At 35.8% G+C, this 10553-nt stretch overlaps 1 protein-coding gene across 22 annotated transcripts in view; it reads right to left on the bottom strand.

Annotated features, from left to right (window-relative positions):
* Positions 1-5226: 5226 nt before the first annotated feature.
* Positions 5227-10553, bottom strand: part of BBX (BBX high mobility group box domain containing) — a 286521-nt gene continuing 281194 nt past the window's right edge. For 17 of the 22 annotated variants that reach the window (XM_054680299.2, XM_063805266.1, XM_063805269.1 and 14 more), the window contains one exon: positions 5227-8957. In XM_054680299.2, the coding sequence (XP_054536274.1) occupies positions 8870-8957 (88 nt within the window). In that variant the 3' untranslated portion in view covers positions 5227-8869. 22 annotated transcript variants of the gene reach the window in all.

Genomic DNA, 10553 nt, shown 5'->3' with positions numbered 1-10553 from the left:
CTAAGATCTTTTCTGTGAGAAAAAGTTTTAAAAATAAAATTTTAAAGAACAGTAACACATACCCATTTTTTTTCTTGATGTCTTCAAAATGCAGATTATCGAGTTTCCCATGAGCTCATATGTCATTTTCCCCTGACAGGCTTTGATCCCCAGCTTCATCTGTACTGCATTTCAACAGACTGTCTCTAACCCCTGCTAGACTGTCTTCTTGGTACTTGCACACAGTAGACATCCAATGCAGATTTGCTGAATGGATTATTGTTATGGGTGCATGATATGAGCTGTGGGTAACAGAAAACTCTTCTGAAGTCAAAGCATGGGAGATGAAATAATTTTCCATGGGCTTTGAAACAGAGTAATGGAATGAAGAACTGTAAGCAATTTTATTCTAACAATACAGTTTTTAATGCAGGTGAGGCTAGCATTCACCTGTTAAATACTTCATATCCTATGTATTAAAAGGTTTAAGGTATTCAAAGATTCATGTACAGAATATTGCTTTTAAATTTATTTTTAACACACTACCAAATACCCAGGCCAAGATACATGGTATGGGAAAATTGAAAATATTTTATAAAACAATGTCTAAATTTTTCCAGTATTTATCTCAAGGATTATATATTTTGACCTGGGAGAAATTTTTTTATTCTACAAATTCGCTTTTCTATTAAATATATTTGAATACTTCAAAGTATATGGTAAATCATTACCTGTTTTTGTATCTATTATATTTATATTGCTTGTACATATTTTTCAGGGCCTCATATGTTGATTTCTGGAGGATATAAATTTTATCTGAAGTTTAATTGGCCTTTTATAAGCACCATAGATAATGATGCCCGACAGTAGAAAAGATCAGGAAAAAATCATTGTACTTGAGCTTATTTCTTGGACATATTTTCATGCTGGCTTTAAAACCATTCTGACTTCTAAACATAAGATATCCACAACCTATTTTACATAAACTTCCCCTTTCCCCCTTTCATCCTCTATCACCCTTAAGAGACTTTCAATCTCACATTTTTCTCTTCTGACTCTCCTACATACAACCCTGCAACAAAATGACCTTTTGTAAAATTCCACAGGGTAAGGAATCTCCAAGTGGGGTGAGCCAAACTATCATTTTCTCTCTTCCAGAAAGAGATTTCATTTCATGCTTTAATTTTGGGCCAACTGACCTAGCATTTCAGATTTTTAAAACCTTTGGCAACTTGCCTTCCAGGGCTCATCTAAAATATTCTCTCTGCCCCTCCAACAGATTTTCTCTTGCAAGTCTAGGGGAGAAAAAAATGCAGTGGGAATAGTGTGGGAGGGAAAAGTGTAAGGACATGCAGTTGACACAAATCAAGTTTTAGCCTTTGGGCCTTTCATTAGGTCGTCTAGGGAAAAAAGAATCATAAACAACCCTCCCCCTCAACCCCTAAAAAAAGTCATCATAAAGAAGGGATCTCTTTGATGAAGTAAGTTAAAAGTCTCTCTCGACACCGTGGATCAAAAAAGGTAAATACAGAGAGAGCAAATCTGAACAGTGTCTTCTAATTCCAAATGACTTTCACTTCAGCACTTTCGTTCTTTGGGTTCATGGGTTCCTTTATGCTTTAGACAACATTTTTGGGATCATGAGGAGAAAATATTTAAAAAATTAAAATCTGTGAGTACCAAAAGATTCACTTTTAAAGTCTTCTCTGATAATTTTCTCAGATGAAATGTTTCTGGGATATGCATATCTTCTGGGGTACGTAAAAGGGAAAAAACAGACACAGATAAAACCAGAGTGGGAAAATGTTATTTGTTGAAGCTAGATTATGTGTATATGGGGTTCAAAATACCTCTCTACTTCTGCATATACTGTATTTGAAAATTCCTATAATTTCAAAAAGGTAAAAACGTTTATGATAAATTATGATTCATAATTTTATCTTCAGTATAAATCCTTTTAAAATATGTATGGAATGGAGTCAGTAGTATGTTTTAGCTGACTGTTGATTAGAATCACTTAATTTTTCCTTGCAATAGGTTTTATGTTCTATTCAAAAGGATGGGTGCAATTCTGTAATACACACAGGACCATAAAACTACACTTATGTATATCCTGTCGCTTTTTTCCTAACAGAATTTTAATCTTTGGTATGGACCCCATGTTCTCTCTCTCTCTCCCTCACACACACACAATCTTATTCTCAGCAATGGAAAGGAGGTGTGCTGGAATATCTCGTATAATTCATTAGACAGGCTAATTTTATAGAAAAATCTTACATAGTGCTACATATAAAAGTTATGAGTTAATGGGTGCAAATTTTTACCTATTCTGAGTTTTCCATACCATCAAATCTCCTGCAACAGCTTATCTCTACAGCATCAAAGTTTATCTTGAATAGTTATACTCATCATATCTTTTGAATGTACTTAAAAAAATGCTAACCTTAGAGTTGGAATTAAAACAATACAATCAATAATTACCATTTAATGGGCATTTATGCTACAGGCCCTATGACAACATTTTCATATATACTCTCTTTTCTTCACCACAGCAATGGTATGAGGAGGTATCATCACTATCAATAAATCTGAATCAGGGAGGTTAAAAAAAACCCAATGGTACATGGGTAGAAGAACTGTCTGAATACAAAGTCTATTTGTTGATAATTATACTGTGCGCATGCATGCGTATAGTTTCCAAAGGATTAAAAAAAAACAAACAACTTAGGAACATTGTATTCACCAAATCTGAGGTGTGAGTTTATACTTAGGTAACACTCTTAATGAAATCGCTTCCACAGTTTTGTCCCAGTTCAGGGAAAGATGGTGTGTTCTGATCACTAGTCCCAGAAGCGCACCCCAGAAGCATTCACCCAAGTGGAGTACTGAAGCATATCCTCTTCTTCTATTGGGCTGATCATCACTCTACACTTTTGGGAAAAGCAACCAAGGCTGTCCAGACAATGGCAAATCACAGGCAAACACAGTTTAGGGGGACACATCATTCGATGTTCTAAAATAGTTGAAATATCTTACTTTTATTAGTATTTTTCCTACTGTTTTTAGTGAAAATGGTACATTAAAGGCACATACTCTATGGCCAGTAGTGTGAACATAAAGAAATATATTTGAATAATATCTTTAAAATATTTCAAAGTTTTATTAAATATTTTTATTCAGTTTTAAGATCACAGTTAAAGTACTTTAGCATGTTATACACATGACTTACATGTGCAATTTTTAGAAATATCAAATTAGGTATAAGATTTTGAAGAAAGAAATTATATAAATGTGTATATTGACTTTTACTACACATACATCTAAGAAAGCAATAATTCTGTTGTACCATTAAGTGGAAATCATTTATTACATGGCATGTTTACACCAACTCTAAAGAGAACCAAGCCAATTTCTGAAAGCAAAAAAAAAAAAAAATGAGCGATTCAGTCATGCTGAAACTAACAGACTTTAGACCTGGTGGTCAAATGAAGCTGTGGTTAATTTATGACATGTGAGTAAGCAATTCAAACCTACGAGAAGAGTTTATAATCTGGTATGTGGAGTCTCAGGTGATTTTATTCTTTTTTCTGACAAATTCCTGAGAGCAAGAGACTTGTTTAGTGCTAATGAAATGGAGAAAACGTTGCTGAGCCAGTTGCTGAGCTCCAGATTGCAAACCTTCCCTACCCCCCGTTCCACGGCTCTTAGAGCTGAGGCACTCATGTGAGGAGTCAGGGGACATGAGCCCACCCCTCTGGTGGGCCACAGAGCGAAATCAGTGTTAATGCATGAAACATGCATGTCTCTATGATTTAGGTTAGAGCTTGTGAGGTAAGATTTGCATTGTGGGTGGAAGAGTTTTGAGGCATTGAATTAGATCCTTGTTACTCAGTAACCAGCTCTGGCCCAAGTTATCAGGAAATCTTTGGAGGGAGTAGTAATGTTCACAATAACTAGTTCTGTGCATAAAAATCGATTTAAGCACATGATCAGTTTTGACCACTGACTGCAAAAAGAAAACAGCAGCCATACAATTTTTAACCACAAGGTTTCCTCTCTCAATTTAACAGTATGAATCATACCACCATAGATCAAATTTGGCCAGAAGAGGAATCTTTTTTTTTTTTTTTTTAAAAAGAAAGATGCACATTTATATATTTGAAGGAAGGGTAGCACATACAGATGGGGATTATGAGGGAGTCAAATACATTTGTCTTTTTATTCACGCTTGTTGCTTCTTTGTTCTGAAATATAAGGAAGATAAGGTCCTCAGTGAAATGAACAAAGTTGTTTAATATAGAGTATAATAAACTTAGCTATCACTTCCAAACGAAAGTAAAGCAGTCCATCAAACCCTGAATACTTCGCCAGACACATCTGGTAAGATGAACTGAACAACAGCTTCTTTTAAAATTGTAAGTATGCTGTTAGTCAATCTAAATAAGATAATTTTTAAAAATCCAAAAACTCAAAACAAAATCCAAATCTAGTTCTTTGGGAATGCTTGTATAAACAAAAGCAACATCTAATTAACAATTAGTATACTTTTTATAAGGTGCAAAATAAGGAGCTATTTGGGAAAGCTAAGTTTTAATTTCTACCTAGCAGTCACTCTGAATACTTTATAGGTCAAATGTAACAACAGCATTTGCTTCTACTGCCCATTTTCAGCAATACATTGTTCTCTCTGGAGGAGGCAGTTTGTGAAGTCAAAACACTGCAGTGGAAAATAGTGGCACTGAAGGTAGAAGCAAAAAAAGACAAACTTTTGAAACAGGACTTACTGAAATTAACTTTTAAAGCCGAGGTAGCCCATTAGGATTGGCCTTATATGAGGGCTCTGTGGAGCAGTGCAATTGAAGGTGAATCTCCTCAACAGCATCACACCCCGCAACATCCCCTTTACAAATGATGGCTCCAGGCCTCCTGCAATTTCCTTCCTTTTCCCAGACGAAGTGGTGGGTGCTTCTCCTTTGCTGTATGGAATGCCATCCTCCAGCCTCCAGCTGCTTGTCTTCAGAACACTTACGATTCATACAGTAGTTTAGCAGGCAGCATGGTCCCACTGCTTCACATTAACGTCAAATGCCAAACTTGGAACAGAGCTTTTTGGTATTTTCCCTCCCCTCCCCACCTTATAAACAAAACATGGCATTCAGTTTTCAGCTTACTCCTGTTCTGTAGCAATTTGTAATTAGCTTGTGACTTTACATAGGTGCAAACATTTCCATACATTGAGCCAAAGACTGCAGAGTGCAAACAAAATTTTATCTGACTTACAGTAGCATCTGACTTAATAAGAAAACAAAAGGATTTGAACACATTGGATTCTAAATAACCAGACCAGTTCAGATGCTCCTTTTTGTTCATAGTGTTCCATCATTATTTTGTTTCTCCAGCAATTTTGGTGGCAGGAAGTAGAATCACAATGATAACGTGGGAATTATTTTAACATGGCTTTGGGACATGGCATCGGTAGAAAGCTCATCTGACAGAATTAAATAAATACATTTCTGATATTTGTGGGAAAAAGACTTATCGGAATTACAACAGTAGAATTTACCTTTTAAAAGGGGTTTTAATGAATTAACAGTTTTGATCTAAAATCTGGGAACTAACCTAATTTGGGGACAAGAACCTGTATTTCCAATGTGGCTGTGGGACATTTTTCTTTTTCCTGATCTCATATACAGTACCCAAACAAAGAAAAACTTTAAGGATGTCTTACAGTATTTTTTCTTTCACTCAGCTTCTTACAGCTGCAGCTTCAGTTACTATAATATACTCTACACACTTCAAAATTACATAGGAAATACCCAGAATAACTAAATAAATAAAAGGCTAAAGAAAACTGGAACAGTACTGCGTCTCCATCTGAGACGCAATCTTCTACTTCCAGCATCGCAGAGAAGGGCTAGGACAATTTTTTTTCAAAAGATTTATATACAGGCTTGAATCCAGAAATTAAGGTTAAAAGCATAAATATTGATAATTTCAACTAAATTCAGAATGGTTTCAGAAAGATATGATACAACAATTTAGAATAAAACAAAGCAGAAGAGCATCATATTTTGGTTTGCTTGAGATATATATAAGGTGCAACAACTTTTTCTCTTGAGGATGCTGTGGGACAAATGTTAGTGTAGATGGTATCTGCTGGCAGATTAAAGTACACACTATAGCAATATGATTTTCCAAAATAAAAAAGAATGAGAGAAATGAAATGAAAATGATAACAAGGGGTGGGGTGGAGAGCACTAATACTGGTCTGAAATATTTGTGCTAACGAATGTTGTTACCTGAAAATAACAACACTCCTCTCCAGCAGATTCAGGGCATGAGAAGCACAATTATTGAAATCAAGACTTTACTCAGAGAATCGACAAGGTGAGTCTAAGGAACTATAAAGCTTTGCAGGATTTCTGCTACTCTCAGTGCCTAACCGCTTAAAAATTAAGCATTTCTACAAAAAGGTTTGTTTTAAAGTATCTGAAAACAGTCATCTCCAGTAAGTTGCCCTCCCACCCCCAACCCTGCCTAAGGGAAAAGCCACTGAGGTTTAGGAAAAGCAGATCAAGTAAGATATTCATCACATAGAAAAAAAGTAATCTTTTGTTTTGCTTTTTTTTTTTTAAAAAAAGGTCCCATGAATATACAGCAATCTCGTAAGGAACTCTAGTGAAATGTAATCGGAGGACTGAAGGAGGGTGCTCTGGCAAAAATAGATCTATTCTAACGTGTTCTATAGAATAACAAGTTAGTACCATTGTCAAGGTGCATGTTCCGCACCATACAATTTTTGTTGTTGGTTTTTTGTTTTGGATTTTAGCTAATTATCATCTTCAAATCACTGCTAGCGAGTGGTCCAAAACTCCAACAGCCACCAACATCAGGACCCAGCAATTTCAAACATTCACTTTTTGTTTTGAAATTTAGAAAATATTAATAAAACGGCATCATAGTAAAAATATTATGCTAAAGTCTGGAACTGCTCACTTGATTTATTCCTACATGAATGGGGTTAAGCTGTAACGTTTGATTAACCTTTTACTAATGCCTTCTTCCTCCATCCCCACCAGGAATATGCATTTTTGAGTACATCATTCCGATGCTTTGCTACCCTCTTTACCTGCTTTGGAAAAAAAAAACAAGAAGAAAAACCTCTATTTTTTTTTCAATCCTGTTAGTATGTTGTACATATTTTCCAGCACCGGAACTGAAGTAATATCTACAACCATGAGAAGCTAAACCTAGTATGAATAGAGTCATTTTTTGTATGGCTATTACGTCAAATTACAATTAGAAAAAAAATCATTACAATTCAGTCAAGTATAAATAAGAAAGCTAGATAAAACCATGTAAACTGTCACCATTTAGAGATCTAATTCAAAAGCTTCAAACTCGAACTAGCACTGTCAAAATTCCGCCAGTTTGAAAACCATTAAAAATTATTGCTGGAATCCAATAATTAAAATTTGGTAGTTTGTGCTGTGACGCAAGAGTGGGGAAATACTTTGTGCTATAGAACAAATACCCTGTAAAATCTGTAGCCTCAGACTGATTTTGATTTATCACTTTGCATCTGTTGCTAGGAAACAAGACACTGTGAATGTCAGGTGGTTAAGTCAATATGTTGAATGTTCTAAGCCAGTTAATCCACTTGGCGCTGGCATATGTATGGTTGGTTTTATGTTCAAAAGCAACAAAACACAAAAAGGAAACAGAGACTTGCAGGTGGATCTATGACTGAGAGTCCCACTCTGGTCAGGCATACCTCCCTCATCATTGACTCAGTACCTCCTAAACAACACAAACTCAAAATGGCTCTAAAAACCTGCAGTGCCAATCAGGCTGTGCATAGCAATTGCAACCCGTCCAGTCAATCTGTGATGGATGTAAAAGGTCTGTAGCTCCAAGTCCACATGAAGTGAGTGTCTTCAATGTGTTTAGAATAGTGAAGTAATACTAAGGTCACTTCTGAATAATATTTTTGTCTTTTTTTTTGTTTGTATGAACAATCCATTGGTCACTTAGACCCCTGTGTAAAAATAAAAGAATCCTCAAGGCATGAAAACACCAGTAATCTGTAATCTGCAGGACTCTTCCCCTGTCTGGGAAAATATTTGCCACAATTTGCCTCAAGCAAATTCTTCTTGGTCACTCAAGGCTAAGAAAAAAATTCAGATTGTAAGAGTTGTAATTTTTTCTCTCTCTCTTTTTTTTTTTTTTTTTGCCAGCAAACTACCATTCTGGTGGCAAATACAAAAGTGCAGAATATATGGACCACGAGGCCGAGCATACACCACTAACAATGGTACATCTGCCTGCCCAGGCTGCTTGGGAGTCTCTGGAACAGGCTTTTTAATATTTATTCTACAATATAAATGTAGGTATAACCTATTATATAAACCATCTTAAACTTAAATCTCCATGTACAAAAAAGACTAAGAATATCTAATAATAACTAGTGCAGTGCGTCAGTTTTTGTTTTTTTTTTGTTTTGTTTTGAAAGAATAACTAGGTAATATATGAAACTAGTTTCACACTCTCTGGTTGGTAAAAGAGATGCTGGATGAGCTACAGTAAAGGCAGCCTTTTACCAAGTTACCACCTATTACCGTCAAAAGCCTTCAATAGAAAGCAAAGCTCCAGGATCATTCTGTTTCTGCTCAATATCAGACAGATAACCTTACCCTCAAAGATTCTGGGTTCTGAGAGAACAAACTGGCCCAGGATGCTAACTTCTGCTTCAAGTGAATCTGGGCCGTGTGGGGCAACAAGCACTTGTTTGCAGTCTATATTTTCCACCACTTGGACTCACTAGCATCCCTCGGTAAAGACAAGGCTAGGGTAGTAGGTAAAGCACAATGTTTTACAATGAAAGGGCGCTTCACTGGTCAGCGCAGGAAATAAGTACAGGAGCCTGTGGCATTTCTTTTGGCTGTCCATCATGGGTGAGCGGAGTTGACCTCTGACCTCTGTAAAATAAAAGGAAGAAAAAGTCACTTATTCAGCATATGTTATTAGAGACAGGAGAGGACGATGAATAACAAGTGTGTTCCAATATCTTGTTTAACAGTTACTGCTGTTACTTACATCATTTAATGAAAACTGTTTTTGCTTTAGAGTTTTTTCTCTTCTGTCCCCTTCCTTATTCTTTTTTTCCCCTTCCTCCTTCCCATTCTGTCTCCCTTCCTAAGATTTCATATCTGAATTCCCCTCATACAACTCAACAGCATACCCTCTGGCCTCAAACAACTAACCACTTCCATTTTGAAGAGATGAAATTTTAAGTACCAACAGATTTGGGGCAACTCTTTAAGAAGTGGGAAAATTTCAATCAAGGACCGGGGTTCTTGGACAATAATTTTCCTGTTGATCCATTGGTATTAAAAATGACACATTCCTTTTCTTGACTTGCCTGAAGGGAAAGTTCTATAGTAATTGGTAACCTTCAGGTAATTTAGTGATAATAAAAGCAATGACTCTGGAAGAGAAACAGAGATGGACTGTGTCTCCAAAAAAAAAAAAAGAATGAAGAAACAATAAAACCCTCTGAACTCACATGCACATGGACAGAGAGTGTTTAGAGGAAGAAAACAGCACTGATGCTGGATTTTAGATTTTAACAAAATCTACCCTAGTTGGGTGAAAATCAATACACATGGAGGGAGAACTCCAGACAGGACTAGAAAATTCATGGAAATTTCCATCATTTGGATAGAACCTATGCCAAACATAGCTGATTTTTCATTCAGCTTTTGTATAATTAGTAGTAAAAATACAATTTACTTCATGGTTATGAGAAAACTGTCCAAAATTCTTGGTAATTTCTACAGAGCTTCTCATTCTAAAAAGATAGGACTGGGTACTTCCTTGACATTTTCCAACAGGCCTACCAATCCTAGAAAATGCACACTCACTGCTCTGTAACCTACAATGGTCTGTAGTGCATAACACTGTGCTGAAAATATGTGATGTATCAGCAATATTTTCATTGCTGATCGTATCTTTCAAAATCGTATCTTCTTCAGAGTACATAGAACAAAAGGAGCTATTTCAAGATTTAGCTCGTACCTGCTCTATAACTATACTCAAGTTTCTCTTGATGCACAAAAAAGAAAAATAATGTAGACAAATTGCAACATTTGGGGGTTTCAGAATCAAATGATCACTTAATAGCCCAAGATATTTAGGATTTTAGAAAAGCAAAACATTTTAGAATCAAACCTCTGGATTAAGCTATTCACATGTGGATGTTATAGATACCACCTGTTCAATATGTTCAGCTCTTTGTTCAAGAAAGATGAAATTAAAATGCTACATTTTATTTTTAAGATATTAAAAGATCCAAAAGAATTTTAATAAGTATTAGAAAAGGAAAAAAAAAACAAAAAAGATGAAAAGTGCAATGTAAAAAAAGATGGCAAGAAGGAGAGAGAAATTGGTGTGAAAGTCCAGCTAAATCAATGGAAAAAGGAAAGAAGTCAGAATCACAGTGGGAGAGGACTATGTGCTGCAACTGATGATTCTAGCTCCCAGAGGAAGGGTCAGGTGAGATTCTTCATGATTTT

Source organism: Pan troglodytes, chromosome 2 (assembly GCF_028858775.2).
Source record: "Pan troglodytes isolate AG18354 chromosome 2, NHGRI_mPanTro3-v2.0_pri, whole genome shotgun sequence".
NCBI classification, from domain to species: Eukaryota; Metazoa; Chordata; class Mammalia; order Primates; family Hominidae; genus Pan; species Pan troglodytes.
The sequence above is the reverse complement of the archived record's forward strand: the minus strand, read 5'-3'. Positions and strand labels throughout refer to the sequence as shown.